Genomic DNA, 18,812 nt, shown 5'->3' with positions numbered 1-18,812 from the left:
CGTTTCTTTCTGCACCTTCTGGAGCATTTCCTTGTGTGACGACCTGAAGACACAAACCTGTTCACTTGGAGGACCATATCTTCCAATGCTGACAGTTCAGCTCCGTCTGCCCAATAATCCCGAACAAATATTGAACATCTATTCGTAGATGCAGGCCATCCTTTCTGTATTGTCTCCCTGCGTACCTTCATTGATGCAGCCGTCCCTGCTGGTGTCCTAATCTTCTCTGTTCTATCAGCAGATATTGGAATAGAGGTAACAATCGTGTACACATAGGACATGTACATCAGCATTAATCTCTTGGTAAGTCTTTTATTTCTTGTTGACAATGCATTAGTAGCAAATATAAACTCCCTAGCGTGTCGCAACAGACAGTCGGCCATTCTTGTCTGGCGCGTTTCGGATTAACGCGGTCACAATATGAACGTTACTGACTCGACCCTTTGTGTATTTTACGAGACCGTGTGGCTAGCACAACGCTCAACCCAGCATGGATGGAAGACGTGCCGGGGTGGGGCTGGGGTGTGGCCCGACTTGGATTCGAACTCACGAGCCTGCGTTCCGGAGTCCAGCGCTGATGTCACCACCACCAACCAACAGGAAACACCAGAGAGAAACCATAGCAACACACAGAGAATGGCAGTGCTCCCCACCACCAAGCAACAGGAAACACCAGAGAGAGACCATAGCAACTCAGACAGAATGCCAGCGCCCACCACCACCAAGCAACAGGAAACACCAGAGAGAGAACATAGCAACACACACAGAATGTCAGCGCCCCCCACCACCAAGCGACAGGAAACACCAGAGAGAGACCATAGCAACACACAGAGAATGTCAGCGCGCCCCACCACCAAGCGACAGGAAACACCAGAGAGAGAGACCATAGCAACACACACAGAATGTCAGCGCCCCCCACCACCAAGCGACAGGAAACACCAGAGAGAGACCATAGCAACAGACACAGAATGTCAGCGCTCCCCACCACCGAGCAACAGGAAACACCAGAGAAACCACAGCAACACACACAGAATGTCAGCGCCCCCCAACACCCAGCAACAGGAAACACCAAAGAGAGACCATAGCAACACACACAGAATGTCAGCGCCCACCACCACCAAGCAACAGGAAACACCAGAGAGAAACCATAGCCACACACACAGAATGTCAGCGCCCACCACCACCAAGCAACAGGAAAGCACCAGAGAGAAACCATAGCAACACACACAGAATATCAGCGTTCCCCCACCACCAAGCAACAGGAAACACCAGAGAGAGACCATAGCAACACACACAGAATGTCAGCGCCCCCCACCACCAAGCAACAGGAAACACCAGAGAGAGACCATAGCAACACACACAGAATGTCAGCGCCCCCCACCACCAAGCAACAGGAAACACCAGAGAGAGACCATAGCAACACACACAGAATGTCAGCGCCCCCCACCACCAAGCGACAGGAAACACCAGAGAGAGACCATAGAAACACACAGAGAATGTCAGCGCCCCCCACCACCAAGCGACAGGAAACACCAGAGAGAGACCATAGCAACACACAGAGAATGTCAGCGCCCCCCACCACCAAGCAACAGGAAACACCAGACAGAGAAACCATAGCAACACACAGAGAATGTCAGCGCCCCCCACCACCAAGCAACAGGAAACACCAGACAGAGAAACCACAACAACACACACAGAATGTCAGCGCCCCCCACCACCAAGCAACAGGAAACACCAGAGAGAGACCATAGCAACACACACAGAATGTCAGAGCCCCCCACCACCAAGCAACAGGAAACACCAGAGAGAGACCATAGCAACACACAGAGAATGTCAGCGCCCCCCACCACCAAGCAACAGGAAACACCAGACAGAGAAACCACAACAACACACACAGAATGTCAGCGCCCCCCACCACCAAGCAACAGGAAACACCAGAGAGAGACCATAGCAACAGACACAGAATGTCAGCGCCCCCCACCACCAAGCGACAGGAAACACCAGAGAGAGACCATAGCAACACACAGAGAATGTCAGCGCCCCCCACCACCAAGCAACAGGAAACACCAGACAGAGAAACCATAGCAACACACAGAGAATGTCAGCGCCCCCCACCACCAAGCAACAGGAAACACCAGACAGAGAAACAACAACAACACACACAGAATGTCAGCGCCCCCCACCACCAAGCAACAGGAAACACCAGAGAGAGACCATAGCAACACACACAGAATGTCAGAGCCCCCCACCACCAAGCAACAGGAAACACCAGAGAGAGACCATAGCAACACACAGAGAATGTCAGCGCCCCCCACCACCAAGCAACAGGAAACACCAGACAGAGAAACCACAACAACACACACAGAATGTCAGCGCCCCCCACCACCAAGCAACAGGAAACACCAGAGAGAGACCATAGCAACAGACACAGAATGTCAGCGCCCCCCACCACCAAGCGACAGGAAACACCAGAGAGAGACCATAGCAACACACACAGTATGTCAGCGCCCCCCACCACCAAGCAACAGGAAACACCAGAGAGAGACCATAGAAACACACAGAGAATGTCAGCGCCCCCCACCACCAAGTGACAGGAAACACCAGAGAGAGACCATAGCAACACACACAGTATGTCAGCGCCCCCCACCACCAAGCAACAGGAAACACCAGAGAGAGACCATAGCAACACACACAGAATGCTGAAGGATCTCAGCAGGTCCAGCGGCATTAATGGAAAAGAGAACAACTTCAGTCAACAAAAACTGTTGTTTGCCCGACAGCTGGACGTGTCAAAGGCTCCCTCTCTCACGAGCAACATCACTCATTTTCACAGCAGACGGGGAGACTGACAGTTGCTGTTATTATATTAAAAGTGTTCCGCAGCGAAATCCCGATGTTCCCTAGCCTGCGACGCCTCTGTCAACAACACCAGCCTCAGATCAAGCATCCACAGGTCCGCACACCGGAGGCGGGCCTGGAGAATGTCAAAAACCGTTCGGCCAAAGAGCACCCGGATCTGGAACCCATCCACCATAAAAGAAAATAGGTTGCGAATGCCATTAAAAAATCGGGGCCTCGATGTTACCCGACCAACCCTGAAAAGGGAAAGATGAGATATTAAAGGCAAGAATTAGGCTGTTTTTTCATAATTCTGCCCTTATTTCTTTGCTTTTCTGTTGCTTTGGGTCACAACATGAGTTCTGCCCGCCTCCCCCCTTTTTCATAGTATGCACTGTTACCTCGGCCTGTGCAGTTCCCCGGCCTGTGCTCGTGTGCTTTCTGCTGTCTGTGTCACGGTCCCAACTGTTAATTCCCCATATTCTCCTAATTCCCCTTGTTGCAACACACCTGATTCTCATCTAAACCTGCAGCGTAAATACCCCGGCTTTGCATCCACTCATCGCCAGGTCGCCGTGTCGGCCGGTGTGGTAATTCACGTTCCCAGCCGCTTCGGATCGTGATTTCTAAGTTTTACTTCAGTGCCGAGGTTTACCCGTGTCGCTCTGTCTCTTCCTGTCAAGCTAAGTTTTGCCTGCCGCCTGTCTCCTGTTTGCCCTTCAGCTCCAGCAACGCCCTGTGTCAAGGTAAGTTTTGCCTGCCTCCTGCTTTTCCGTTCACCCTCCTGTTTGCCAGCCCCAGCCACGCTCACGCCCTCGTCTGCATCCCAACTCTATCTCTGTGCCAGCGTCCCGCGTTTGAGTTTGCCCTTTCCTTGCCACAGTCCAGCACATATCCACGGCCTTTGGCAACAAGTCATTTTCCTCACGGAGCTGTCTTTCTCTGAGCCTATTATCTGTTATTCCACAGACTGTTTTGTCCCCATCTGGTAAGTCTGTCAAATCTCCAATATCACAGGACTTATTCAGTATGTGCAGCTCAGCTCAGTATTGGTCTCAAATAACAACTTGTTTCTGGTCGCAGGAAAAAAAGGTTACTTCCCTCAATCGTGATGTTTTTTTTTTATTTGGAACAAAATACACCTCAAATTCTGTAAAGGCAGTTTCCTCAATTTGAAAGCTGTTTTAGATATCCACAGCATCTTTGCCAATTACATGTGGAAACACATACGCTTTCAAAAGTGGGAACTTACCGCTTTTCCTGGCGAACAGAGTGAAGGTGTTTGTGGAGCGACCTCTCAATCTACACTGCATCTCGCCAATATAACACAAGCTCCACCGGCAGCACTGTATACAGTATGTGACACAAACACACTCGCTGGTGAAGTGCGGCCTCACGTGTAAACACTCCCTGAATGGTAGTGAGAGAGAGGAGGTGTGGCAGTTGTTCGGCAGCAAGGAAAAGTACCAGGAGGGAGATCAGTGGGTGGGACGAGCTGCCAAGGGAGACGTGTAGACCACTTCGGCGTGGTCCTTTCTTCTGTCTGACCCAGGCGGGATCTCCTGATGGCCATTTCAATATAGCTTCCCATTCACATTGCCACACGTTAGCACAAACTTTCCTGTACCCACTGTAAGCCCAGGATGATGGCTTCCAATTCTGCTGTGGCTGCCAGTGAATGGTTAGTAAGTCATTTCTTCATCGTTACCTATCATCCGGGCACAAAAACAACCACAGCAAATTTTCCAGTTAAATTATCCTTTGATTTATCTGTGAAAAAAGGGTTCTCGCATCATAATAATCGTGCTTAATATATGATCACACAACAGGCAGAACAGAATGCTTAGACGTGATTAAATCGTGTAAGCTGAAATCAGCTGAAGGTTTTGGAACAACGGAGGTGGGGGTTACCAAGAAAGACACATCGCATAATCCAACAGACCCATATTGCTAGAGTGGTGAGTATATAGGCACCCAAAACTAAAAATGCTCTTCTTGTAATGTTGCCAAGGGAATCCCCCAGGGCAGCATCTAATTCTGCGAGAACACCATCTTGCCAGCCAGGGCTGTATGTTGCTTCCTCAGCGACAAGCCCCGGATCGCCAGCGACCTGAAAGAACCTCTGAATAAGGAGAAGAAAGCCTTCAGGTGTGGAGACAAGGCAAGCACCGAGGCAAGAGCAGAGTGAACGGAGGGTAGGGCTGAGGTAGGTTTGAAGGTCCCTACAAGAGGAAGCTGGAGTACGAGCTCCAGCAGAGGTGCATAGCGGGCGAGTAGTCGGGTACGAAGCAGGTCACCGGCTTCAAGGTTAAAGGAAGGAAGACCGGGGGCTTGCCTGGACAGGGCCAATGAAGTGAATTTGAGGGGACCTACTGCTGTCCCCTCTCCCACTAACAAGACCACATACCCTCCCTGCCGTCGAGGCAGGTTGAAGGGACAGCTGGAGAGACTAGAGCAAGGTAAGACTGCTGGCCCAGACGGTATCAGCCCCGGGGTACTGAAGGGCAGTGCGAGCCACCTGTCTGGTATTTTGTAGCACCTCTACAATTTGAGTCTGAGTCTGGAAAAGATACTGGAGTCGCGGAAGACTTCTTGCTTAGTTCCCCTACCCAAGAAGGCGACTAAATCGGGTCTTTATGACTACAGACCAATTGCCCTAACATCTCATGCGATGAAGGGGCTGGAATGGCCGGTGTTGGGCCGCAGTTGAGATCTTCAATGGACCCTCTCCAGTTTGCCAAGCAGCTTCTTGCGGGAGTGAATGATGCCACCGTCTACCTGTTGAAGCGAGCTTGCCCACACCTGGACAATGCTGGTGGCATTGTGAGCACCACATTTTTTGATTTCTCTTCTGCCTTCAATACAACCCAATCACGTTCTGTGCAAGAAGCTGCAAAGGATGGGCGTAGATAAATCCACTCTCTCCTGGATCACAGCCTTCCTGACAGACAGACACCAGTTTGTACCGCTCGGTGGTTCTCTGCCTGAGGCGGAGCTGAGTGTCACTGGAGCCCCACAAGGGACTGTCCTGTCTCCGTTTCTGTTCACCTCAGACGTTCAGTACAACTCTGAGTCTGGCCACTTGCAGAAGTTCTCTGATGACTCTGCGGTAGTTGGGTGCATCAGAGACGGGCGGGAGTCGGAGCACAGAGAACTGTGTGCAGCAGGATGTTGGAGATCTTTTACCAGTCAGTTGCAGAGAGTGCCGTCCTCTTTGGTACTTTATGTTGGTGCAGCAGCATTGGTACTTGGTGATGGAAAAAGACTGAATAAACTCATCAAAAAGGTTGACGTGCAGGAGCGCAGGTCAGGAAACATACTGTTATTCATTATGGACAATCTGGCACATCCTCTGCATGACCTACTGAATAAGCAGCGGATCATCTGTTTGAATAAACTCTGCTGTCAGAAGGATTGTTACAGAATAAGCGTATACAACAGTTCAGACATCATAGTACAGTAGTCTCTGCTTTAATATTTCCTACATTATTATTGAAAATTGGTACATTATTATTCATTCTACATTTGATTTTGAGTTAAGTGTGTTTTTAAACGATGCCGCCAAAATGATAGAAATTGCAACGCGGAATCAGATGCGCATGCGTAGAGGACTCAGCTGATCCCGGATATCGCGCATGCGCTCAGTAGACGAGAGGCTCACGAGGATCGGCGCAGGTCAGAGGCAGCTCCGGATGGGCAGTAATCATCAGCGTTTGAGCCGCGATTGAAGAACAATTACCGTGAGCCCGGCCCGCACTACTGCTACACCCCTGGGCAGATCACGGTCTTTTCCGTCTTTTTCAGCCCCAGAGAGATTTCGGCTGGTGACCGTTGGCGCGGCCGCGATCTCGGCGGCGCATGCGCCTCGCCTTCGCTGGCGCGCCTTTGATGGCGGATAGATCGGTTTTTAGCTCGTGGGGGCTTCTGGGTAAAGAGGCAGCCATGCGGAACCACATCGGCATTGCCCTCGTACAGTCGGAGTAAATAGGAGCGGATGTATCTCCCAAACACGGCCGAACTCCAGCGATGTGAATCCAAGCATTAGGGACTCGGAACAAAAGTATATTTCCCAGTTAATCTCCGATGGAGTGTCTATCTTCTAGTCAGTGAAAATGTCAATTAATGCTGTTTGGCAAAAAAAAAATCCTTCCGTCAGCTTTAGTTCTCGCTGGGTAAATAACGGTATGAAAGACCTTTGTCATCGATGACAAGAGACTTGTGGCTTTCACATCGCAAAATTACCACATTCCAATGAGAGTAACCACTACCATCCCCTTCATGTTCGTTGGCATTGCCATCGATGGGTTCATCACTGTCAAGTGCTTGTTGGGAGGGAATTAAAGTCATTAGAAAATCGACAGGATCAGACATGTAATAATAAGTGTGCTTTGTAGTGCTGTGGGACGTGACAAGAACTTGAAATAACATCAAATGGACAGAGTCAAATTGAGGCAACTCACAAGTTAATTGAGGGCAGAAATCGCCTATTCTCATACAGACAGGAACACAGGCAGCGAATTTGTTGGTTAGTCAGGATGCCTTGTCAGAAGATGAGGAATTTATAGCTATATATAGAAATTTATAGCACAGTACAAGCCCTTCAGCTCCAACGGGAGATGAACTTCATAACATTGTGATGCCAGAGCTCCTGACAGACTAAGATCTCACCTGAAATATTCTGCTTCACCCACTGATGTCCTTTCAAATATTTTTACAGGTTTGAAATGGAATCTCAACATATCAGTTTTGCTGTCTGTGTCCAGATATATAAGAAGTGACCAAATACTTTCTTTGCAAGACCAACACATCTGTTATCGATCCTTGAAGATGAAGAGTTAATCTCATGCCAGCTGGAAATGTATTTTGTGTCTGAAATGAAGTTTTCTGTTGTAACTCAGTGAAATCCACTGGAACCGGGGTGCTGAGAACACACTCACAGCCTACCCGCAGACAGTCCAGTGAGTTCACAGTGGGGAGAGGCCATTCACCCACTCTGTGTGAGGGAGGGGAACTACTCAGTCATCCAGCCTGAAGATACATTAGCAAGTTCACAGCACAGAGTGATACTCCACCTGTTCTGACTGTGGGAAGCAATTCAATCTATCATCAAGGCTGAAGATATATCCAAAAATACACCAGTGAGGGGATATTGACCTGCTTGGACGGTGGGAAGGGAAAACTGTGACACCAGCAGGTTCACACACAGCCATTCACCTGCTCTGTGTGGGAAAAGATTCATTCAATCACCTCGACTGAACGAACACCAGCAAGTTCATTCTGAGAAGATGCCGTTCACCTGTTCCGACTGTGGGAAGGGATTCACTCGCTCATCCGCACCACAGAGACAACAGCAAGTTCACACTGGGGAGAGGCTATTCACCTGTTCCGACTGTGGGAAGGGATTCACTCACTCATCCGCACCACAGAGACAACAGCGAGTTCACACTGGGGAGAGGCCATTCACCTGTTCCGACTGTGGGGAGGGATTCACTCGCTCATCCGCACTACAGAGACAACAGCGAGTTCACTCTGGGGAGAGGCCATTCACGTGCTTAGACTGTGGGAAGGGATTCACTCAGTCATCTCACCTACTGACACACCAGTCAGTTCACACTGGGGAGTGGCCATTCACATGCTCTGAATGTCGGAAGGGATTCACTCAGTTATCCACCCTTGTGAAGCACTACCAGATTCACACCAGGGAGAGGCCATTCACCTGCTCAGACTGTGGGAAGGGATTCACTCAGTCAGCACACCTACTGAGACACCAGTTAGTCCACACAAGGCAGAGGCCTTTCACATGCTCTGAATGTGGGAAGAAATTCACTTGGTCTTCTCAACTGAAGGTACACCAGCGAGTTCACACTGGGGAGAAGCCATTCAGCTGCTCAGACTGTGGGAAAGAATTCACACAATCGTCTGACTTGAAAATGCATCAACGAATTCACACTGGGGAGAGGCTGTCCACCTGCTCAGATTGTGGGAAAGGTTTCACTCGGTCATGCATGCTACAGAGACACCAGCAAGTTCACACTGTGGGGAGGGTGGTCACCTGCTCAGACTGTGGGATGGGTTTCGATCAGTCATTCATCCTTGTATCGCCCGACCGAGCTTTGACCCATGGTGATTCGGAGAGATCAGGCACTTGAGAGGACGTAATTCACTCAGGTTCACCGACGGAGTATTAAAGGCAGTGGTTCAGGGCAGGTTATTTTTGAGCTTTCAGCAGTGGCCAATTTGTATTTAGGGTTGATTATCAAGAACAACTTCAAGTCAGGCAGGAGCAAGTGGAGTGGTCACTGGTGGAGTGGACAGAGTTGGAGCGGAGACTTTGCGGCTTTAGCTCTTTGAGGTTTCAGTGAGGAGAGCCTCCAGTCAGAGAAGGCAAAATCATGCCAAAGGTAGAATTTTTTTTGCCCCCTTTTCATTTTAAAACAGTAGAGATGTCAGGCAGGCTAATGGAAAGCTCCTTTGCGGGATGTGGGAAGGCAGGGGACCCTCCTGTGTCCCTGATAACCACACTTGTGAGAAAGGCATCCAGCTTCAGCTCCGAACAATCCACATTAAGGAGTTGCAGCTGGAACTGGATGAACTCCAGATCATTCCGGAGGCTGAAGGAGTGATAGGTAGGACATTTGAGAGGTAGTTGCATCCAAGAAGCACTGCACAGGGAACTGGGTGACTGTCAGGAAGGTAAGGGGGTAACAGCGAGAGCAGTTTACCCCTGTGTCCATCCCTCTGAGCAACGCAGTTATCACTTTAGATACTGTCAGGGATGGTGAGGATGACCAAGTAAAGGAAGGTCACAGCAGAAGGGTCTCCGGCATTTAGTCTGGCTCTGAGACTGAGGAGGGAAGGGAGGAGAAGAGACGAGCTGTGGCCAGAGGTGATTCATTCCTTCAGGGAACTGATTGGACGTCCTGTGGGTGAGAATGAGATTCCAGGATGGCATGTGGTCTCCTGCATGCAAGGTTCTGATATATAGTCTGGTCGAGTAACGAGGTTCTGCAAAGGGAGTTCAGCGAGTGAGCTGCTAAGTTAAAGGGCGGCTCATCCAGGCCTGTGATCTCAGGACTGTCACCTGTGCCACGTGCCAGGAATCAGAAGATTATACAGTTTAACACATGGCTAAGGAGTTGGTGCAGGAGGGAGGGTATAAGATTTTTGGATCTTCTGAGCTGGTGAGGATTGTTGTGTACAGAGGAGTGCGAGTGTGTTGGGGGGGGGGAGAGCACATCATTGATGGAGTGCGACTGTGCAGGCAGTCTCTCACACACAGACACATGCAGTGGAGTGTGAGGGAGGGGAGTGAGAAGGGAAAAGAGGAATGAGGAGGATGGAGTTAGGGCTCCTTCACAAAGTCCCAGACTCACCCACCCCACCCCCTTTGGAATTGGTCCCATTTAATTTTGCAGTACTTTAAGTTTCCTCTCACTTAAAGTTCTTATTAAAGAGCTTTTTGTATGGGCACGTTGAAGCATTGTCTCATTAGTTACCCTATCTCTATATGCTATTTTCAGCATTCTTCTAAGAAACCGCATTTCTGTTGCTTCGAAGTTTCTTTGCAGTTCTGGTGTTTCCAGTCCATGTTTCTGAAGCAAACAGCAAGATTGACCAGATCTTACACTTTAGTAGCCTAAACCGTGTGATCATAGAATTGTGTTTGTTGGTAAAAATCGTTTTTTGGACGTTGGTTTTGGTAATACTAATTCTACTTTTTATTTCTTCTTTACTTCCAGCATCTTGTGATATACATTATTGTGACAGACATACATTATTGATCCCAAGGGAAATTGGTTTTCATTACAGTTGCACCAACCATGAATAGAGTAGAAATATAGCAAAATAAAACCAGAAATAATAGTAAGTAAATTATGCCAAGTGGAAATAAGTCCAGGACCAGCCTATTGGCTCAGAGCAGATGACACTCCAAGGGAGGAGTTGTAAAGTTTGATAGCCACAGGCAGTAATGACTTCCTACGCATCTCAGTGAAATGAGTCTCTGGCTGAATGCACTCCTGTGTCTAACCAGTACATTATGGAGTGGATGGGAGACATTGTCCAAGATGACATGCAACTTGGACAGCATCCTCTTTTCAGACACCACCGTCAGAGAGTCCAGTTCCACCCCCACAACATCACTTGCCTTGCAAATGAGTTTGTTGATTCTGTTGCTGTCTGCTACCCTCAGCCTGCTGCCCCAGCACACAACAGCAAACATAATAGCACTGGCCACCACAGACTCGTAGAACATCTTCAGCATCGTCCGGCAGATGTTAAAGGACCTCAGTCTCCTCAGGAAATAGAGACGGCTCTGACCCTTCTTGTAGACAGCCTCAGTGTTCTTTGACCAGTCCAGTTTATTGTCCATTCGTATCCCCAGGTATATGTAATCCTCCACCATGTCCACACTGACCCCTCAGGTGGAAACAGGGGTCACCGGTGCCTTGGTCCTCCTCAGGTCCACCACCAGCTCCTTAGTCTTTTTCACATTAAGCTGCAGATGATTCTGCTTGCACCATGTGACAAAGGTTCCCACCGTAGCCCTGTACTCAGCCTCATCTCCCTTGCTGATGCATCCAACTATGGCAGAGTCGTCAGAAAACTTCTGAAGATGGCGAGACTCTGTGCAGTAGTTGAAGTCCGAGGTGTAGATGGTGAAGAGAAAGGGAGACAGGACAGTCCCCTGTGGAGTCCCGGTGCTGCTGACCACTCTGTCTGACACACAGTGTTGTAAGAGCATGTACTGTGGTCTGCCAGTCAGGTAATCAATAATCCATGACACCAGGGAAGCATCCACCTGCATCACTGTCAGCTTCTCACCCCTCAGAGCAGGGCGGATGGTGTTGAACACACTGGAGAAGTCAAAAACATGACCCTCACAGTGTTCGCCGGCTTGTCCAGGTGGGCGTCGTCACGGTTCAGCAGGTAGACGATGGCTTCCTCAACTCCTAGTCGGGGCTGATAGGCGAACTGGAGGGGGTCTAAGTGTGGCCTAACCATAGGCCGGAACTGCTCTGGAACAAGTCTCTCCATGTCTTCATAATGTGGGAGGTCAATGCCACTGGTCTGTAGTCATTGGAGCCACGGGGGCGCGGCGTCTTCGGTGCAGGGACGAGGCAGGACGTCTTCCACAGCATAGGAACCCTATGGAGACTCAGGCTCAGGTTGAAGACATGGTGAAGTACCCCACATAGCTGGGGGGCACAGGCTTTGAGCACCCTGGGGCTGAGGAGAGGTTTCAGGTGTCTTCTCACCTGTTCAGCTGTGAAGCCTACCGTGGTGGTTCCAGGTGGGGGAGGGATGTAGTCATGAGAGCAGGGTGGGGGGCTGTGAGGAGGGGTAGGAGGGGAGAGTGGAGTATGTGTTGGCTGGGGGCTGACAACAGATGAATCGTGGGGGATGGGCAGGGGCCAGAGTGTCAAATCTGTTGAAGAACAGGTTAAGTTTGTTGGCCCTGTCCACACTGCCTTCAGCTCCTCTGTTGCTAGTTTGCCGGAACCCAGTGATGGTCCTCATCCCACTCCAGACCTCTCTCATGTTGTTCTGTTGGAACTTCCACTCAAGCTTCCTCCTATAACTGTCTTGAACCTCCCTGAACTTGGCTTTCAGGTCCCTCTGTCTTGTCCTCAGCTCCTCCCTATTTCCATCTCTAAACGCCCCCTTTTTAGTGTTCAGGATATCATTAATGTCCTTTGTTACCTATGGCTTGTTATTTGAATAACGAATAACAAGTAACAAGGTAAAGCTACCAAAGTAATTGAAGCTGGCGTTTTGTTCAACCTCTTGGTTACTGGTGTACAACTTGCCGTTGGGAGTATCCTGCTGTTTCGATGTTACCATACTTTTTTTTTACAGTTGATGGTTAGACCAGAATCTGCACTTGTTTGCATTACTTTGGGCAGGAAGATTTGTAGTGTTACGGATTCAGGCAACAATAAATATATGAGTTAGGCAAGGGTTTTTGTAACAAATAACATGTTTATTAAACACTGGAAACAAACCCCCCCAAAAGTAAACAAATCACGAATGTAACCGGAAATCGGCTGCTGTGCAGCAGCTTACACAGTTCTGAAAGCAATGTAGCTTAAACAGTTCTTCAAAGTAGTACTGCAAAAAGTTCAAAATGCTCACAGTCCATTTAAGGAAGAGACTTTTTAAAACGATTTAAATTCTCTTTCACGTCGTGTTGCTTCGGTTCCCAAATCGAACTTTTTCCCCACGAAGAATTTACGTAACGAAACGGTTTAAAGGCACTGACCTTTCCTTTAAAACACTGTTCTCAATCCTTTCTACTATTTCGCAGGGATTAACACGAGAACAGTCAACGAATTCCTTCCGAATGGGGGTCAAACAAGGTCGAACCCGTTGCACCGTCGAAATCGATTCTCCTCGATCTTCTATCTCCTGAACTCCGATCTTCACTCTCCACTGATTCTTAACTAGCAGTATTGTAAAGAAACTGCTGGCAATGACCTTTTAAACTTTAGGCATTAGATGAAACTTCATCTTTCAACTGCCCCTCCTCACAGGGAGGGGTGCTCCTTTTATACCCTGTAAAAAAAACTGTCACATGACCTCTACTGGCGGGAAAATGGCATCACTCCACCATCACAAGACGATTGCTTCGTCCAGTATAGCTTCAACCCCAGTCACGTGATAAGGGTACCATTGTCAAGTGTCACGAGTACGTAACAGTAGGTCTTCTGTAGCACTTGCTATTAGGATGGTATCGTCCGCATATCTTATATTGTTGATGTTAACACCTCAAATTTTTATCCCATCTAGGTCTTCTATTTCTCTGAGAATCATTTCACTATAGATATTTAAAAATTCCAATGAGGCAACGCATCTCTGTCTAAATCCTCTTTGAATTTTAGTCCAACTCCTTATATTATCATCAGTTTTTACCACTGCCATTTGGTTCCAATATGAATTGTGAAGTAGTTGTTGTTCCCTTCCGTCAGTATTTAGTTTAGCGAGAATTTGAAATAATACAAAGTAACAAAATGTCTTATGCCATATTGGGCGATTTCCGATCGGCTGTTTTTAGTTAAATTAAGGGTTAACCCTTTTAACATCAGCATAATCCAAGCCTACGCACCAACAAATGATGGGGACGAACAGGATAACAACAAGTTTTATGAAGATCGCGACAGGGCAATGTAAATCTCGGGATATAAAACTAGTCATGGGAGATTTTAACGCCAAAGTTGGACAGAAAACGGTTGATAATATTATAGGACCCTTTGGACTAGGGGAGAAAATTGAAAACAGAGAATGGTTGTGTCAGATACAACCAAGTGATCACCAATACTTGGTATAAAAACCATCCACGCAGATTGTGTACTTGGATTAGCCCTGGAGATAGAACAAGGAATCAAATAGATTTCATTACCATCAATGAACCCTTTAGAAATAATGTCACAAATTCTAAATCCTACTCAGGAGTAGACTGTGGTTCAGATCACCATCCAGTAATAGCTACCATCAAAACAAAATTAAAGAAACTGAAACGTGGAAAAAAGAGAAGTCCATGTTGGGAGAACAAAAAAAAGATGGCATACTTAGCAACAATTCAAGACAGCTGTAGAAGAACACATAAATGAAAACGTAACAATACCTATTTGGGACAGATTTAAATATGCTATACAGCAATCAGCAGGGGAGATAATCCAAATACAAGAAACACAACACACCAACAAGGGGTGGATAACCCAAGAAATTCTACATCTGATAGAACAAAGAAGGTTAGTGAAGAATAATGAAGTGCAATTCAGAGAGCTAAACAGACAAGTGTGCAATATTGCAAAGGAAGAATGGTTAAATCCAAAATGCAATGAAGTAGAAGGCCATATTAACAATGGCAAAGAAATGGACAATAAAATTAAGGAAATTACTGGAATTTAGAAAACCTCCTCTACAGAATGCATAAAATCAGCAGACAGATCCAGATGAAGTATGTGGGATGAGGATTCAGTATATAGAGCAGCTGTCTGAGGATAATAGAGGGGAACCCCCAGATATTAAACACCCTAATTCTGGCCCACCTATTACCAAAGAAGAAAAAACTAAAGCAATGAAAAGCATGAAACGTGGTAAAGCCACTGGAGTTGAGGAAACCTCAGTTTGCAAGCCCTAGAAGATCTGGGCATAGATATTCTTTTTGAACTGTTTAATGGCATATATGAGTCTGCTGTATTACCTGATGATTGCTTGAAGTCAGTACTTATAGCTCTGCCAAGAATTCCTGGAATTATTGACGGCAAAAATTATAGAACAATCTGTCTTACGACTCACCTAATAAAGATTTTGTTGAGAATTGTTCTGAGACGAATTAAAAATAAGTTGAGGCCAGAAACTTCCAAGTAAAACATGTACTGATGAGAAATGGTCTCAGTGAAGGTCCGAGAGTGGAAAACGAACCGGTGTTCAGCCCCACAGCTCTGTGCCAAACAAGAACCCCTGTCTGAGTCTGTCCCATTTTTCTGTGCTTGACAGATCTCTCTCTAAAGTTTCCTCATTGTGTACCTGTCCAATATCTTTTATTTTCCTTCTCAACCTCATTCTCCTACTTTCTCCCCATAACATTTGACGCCTTTACAGAAAATCTTTGGGATCAACGGCAATACACTTATTCAACAGTTCATCTTTCTGTGACAGGAGAACACACTTCAGAGATCAACACTCTGCATTTTTATTTCATACATTATTATTCCGCATTGGTGCAGTATTTTTGTGTGTATTATTATTCCCGGTTTATTTTTAGTAAAGTCTTCACACTGCTAATTGTGTTTCTAAATGTCGCTGCTGTAAAGAAAGAATTCCCCACTCGGGATCAATAATGTATTTATTTATTATTATCAACATCATCATTCTTATTCTGCAGTCCTTTTATCCCTTTCATCAATTTTCCTCACGCCCGACCAATCTGACCTATCACCTCCCCTCCACCCCACATTCTTTCACCCTCCCTTCCTTTCCAGTCCTGAAGAAGGGTGTGGGTCTGAAACGCCGACTGTTCTCTCCTCTCCATCGTTGCTTTCTGCCCCCCTGAGTTCCTCCAGCATTTTGTGGGTGTTGTTTTGAATTTCCACATCTGCAGAATTTTTTTAAAATACTGTTTAAACAAATGCGCATGCGTGGGCGTCACAGCCAATCGCGAATATTGCGCATGCGCTCAGTAGATGAGCGGCTCGCAGGGATCGGACGCAGGTAGGAACGGGGCCTCAGGCGGGAGCTTAATCACCGGCGTCTGCACCGCGATTGAAGGAACATTACTATGAGCTCCGTCCCCACTAGTCCTGCACCTCAGGGCAGTCCCAGTCCTTTCCGTCTCTCTCAGCCCCACGATTTACCCGAGTGACGGGGAGTTTACGGCTGATTGAGAGCTGGCGGCGCCGCCATTTTTGCCGCGCATGCGCATTGCTGGGTCCTTCGATCGCGGATGGACAGGTTTCTTGTTCTTGGTGTCTGCTGGGTAAGGAGGCAGCCATGGGTGACACTACCAGCATCGTCCCCTTCGAATATGCCCAAATACTGCGACCTCCAGCCATGTCAATCCGAGGACCAGTACCTCGGGACAAAAATATAGTGTCCAGTCAGTGGAAATGTAAATCAGTGCTGTATGGCTAAAGAAATCCTCCCGTCAGCTTTAGTTCTCTGTGTAAATAACGATATGAAACACCTTGTTCTCGTTGACAAGTGACTTGTAGCTTGCACATCACAAAGGTGCCACACACCAAAGAGAATAACTACTGCCCACCCCTTCATAGCCATTGCCATCGATGGGTTCATCACTGTCAATCAGCTGGGGGTGGGAGGGGATCCCAGTAATTAGAAAATGTCCAGGATCCGACATGTTCACTTTGTTGTGTTGTGGAGCATGACCAGTGCTTGAAATGATACCAAAAATCAGGACAGATTGAGCCAAGACACAGGTTGATTGAAGGCAGAAATAGCCTATTCTCATACAGAGGGAATACAGCCAGAGAATTTGATGGTCAGTCAGGATGGCTGATTTGTGCCTTGTTAGAAGATGGGGAGTTCATATCTAAACATAGAAACAGAAGTCTGCAATACATTACAGGTCCTTCGGCCCACAATATCATGCTGACCATAAAACCTACTCTCAAAACTGTCTAGAGTTTCACTACCACATAGACCTCTATTATTCTAAGATCCACATACGTACCTAACAGTGTCTGAAAAGACCCTTATTGTATCCGCATCTACCACCGTCGCTGGCAGTGCATTCCATTTTACCTGCCACTCTCTGTGTGAAAAACTTACCTCTGGTATCCCCCTTGTACCTACTTCCAAGCACCTTAAAACTATGCCCCCTCATGTTGGCTAGTTCAGCCCTGGGAAGAAACCTCTGGCTATCCACACGATCAATACCTCTCATCATCTTATACAACTCTCTCAGGTCACCTCTCATCTTCCATCGCTCCAAAGTTTACTCAGCCTACTCTTGTAAGGCATGCTCTCCAATCCAAGCAACATCCTTGTCAAACTCCTCTGCACCCTATTTAGAGTGTTTTTTCCTGTAGTGAGGTGATCAGAATTGAACACAGTGCTAAAAGTAGGGCCTAACGAAGGCCTTTTATATCTGTAGTAGTACCTCACCACTTTTGAACTCAGTCCCATGGCTGATGAAGGCCTTCTTAAAAACATTGTCCAGCTGCGTAGCAGCTTTGCATGAACTGTTGACACAGATCCCACGATCTCGCTGCTCCTCCAAACTGTCAAGAGTCCTATCATTAATATTGTATTCCGTCTTCAAATTGGACCTACCGAAATGAACCACCAGGTTGATCTCCATCTGCCAATTCTCAGTCCACTTCTACATCCTATCGATGTAACACTCTACTGTGACAACCATTCAGACTATCCACAACACCCACTACATTTGTGTCATCAACAAACGTACACACCCAACCTTCTACTTCCTCATCAAGGTCATTTTTAAAAGTCAGAATGAGGAGAGAGGAGGGGTCCCAGAACAGATCACTGCAGAATATCACTGGTCATATCCTCTTTGCAGAATACAGACCATCGACAACCACTCTTTGCCTCCTGTGGCCAAGCCAGTTCTGGATCTGCAAAGCAGCTCTCCTTGGATCCTTACTGGTTACTTTCTCAATGAGCCTCGTATGGGGAACCTTATCAAAAGTCTTACACTACATCCAATGTTCTACCTTCATCAATGTTACATCCCCAAAGAGTTCAATCAGGTTGGTAAGGCGTGACCTGCCCTTGACAAAGCCATGCTGACTACCCCTAATCTGATGCTCATTACTCCTCCCACTTAGGATCTTCTCCAACAAATTGCCCACCACCGATGCAAGACTCACTGGTCTATAATTTCCTGGGTTACCTCTACTCCCTTTCTTGAACAATCCTCGGGTGCTTTTCCCATCCCTATCGATGAGACAAAGATCATCGCCAGATGCTCAGCAATCTCCTCCCTCGCTTCCCGTAGTCGCCTGTGGTATATCTCTACTTGAGTTGAACTGGGTAATATTATGATGGAGCCAGAGCTCACATTGAGAGATCTTATAGAAACATGTAAAATGATGAAATGGATAGATAAGATTGTGGCAGGAAAGTTGTTTGCACTAGTAGATGAGACTAGAACTTTAACACTGGGGGCATTTGGGATGGAGATGAAGAACTGTGGTGAATCTGTGGATTACTCTGCCCAATGAAGCAGTGGAGGCTACCTCAGTAAATGCATTTGAGACAAAGTTGGATAGATTTTTGCGAAGTAGGGAAATTAAGGGTGATGGGGAAAAGGCAGGTTGGTGGAGATGGGCCAGGTGACGTTCTCGTGCTCCTATTTCTTATGTTCTCACCACAGACTAAAATCTCACTTGAAAAAATTGTCCTTCACGCATTGATGTCCTTTCAAATATTTTTACAGGTTTGAAATGGCAGAACACTTGTGCAGTGGCTGTCTCTTTCCGGATATA

General features: G+C 47.3%; 1 protein-coding gene across 1 annotated transcript; it reads left to right on the top strand.

The window, feature by feature from the left end:
* Positions 1 to 239: 239 nt before the first annotated feature.
* LOC132385854 (gastrula zinc finger protein XlCGF49.1-like) lies at positions 240 to 14,007 on the top strand. The gene is made up of 3 exons (XM_059958082.1): positions 240 to 303; positions 7,556 to 8,860; positions 13,923 to 14,007. Exons 2-3 carry the CDS (start codon positions 8,124 to 8,126, stop codon positions 14,005 to 14,007), a joined length of 822 nt encoding a protein of 273 aa, XP_059814065.1. The 5' UTR covers positions 240 to 303; positions 7,556 to 8,123.
* Positions 14,008 to 18,812: the final 4,805 nt, after the last annotated feature.

This window comes from Hypanus sabinus (assembly GCF_030144855.1).
Source record: "Hypanus sabinus isolate sHypSab1 chromosome X2 unlocalized genomic scaffold, sHypSab1.hap1 SUPER_X2_unloc_3, whole genome shotgun sequence".
NCBI classification, from domain to species: Eukaryota; Metazoa; Chordata; class Chondrichthyes; order Myliobatiformes; family Dasyatidae; genus Hypanus; species Hypanus sabinus.
Note: the sequence above shows the minus strand (reverse complement) of the source record. Positions and strands in the feature narration are given on the sequence as shown.

What these genes read in the sequence shown, in the direction of transcription:
- LOC132385854 (XM_059958082.1), top strand. Translation starts at nt 8,124, where the DNA reads ATGCCGTTCACCTGTTCCGACTGTGGGAAGGGATTCACTCGCTCATCC. An exon ending in TGCATGCTACAGAGACACCA is followed by an intron (nt 8,861 to 13,922) that starts GCAAGTTCACAC and finishes TTTTAACATCAG; the next exon opens with CATAATCCAAGCCTACGCAC.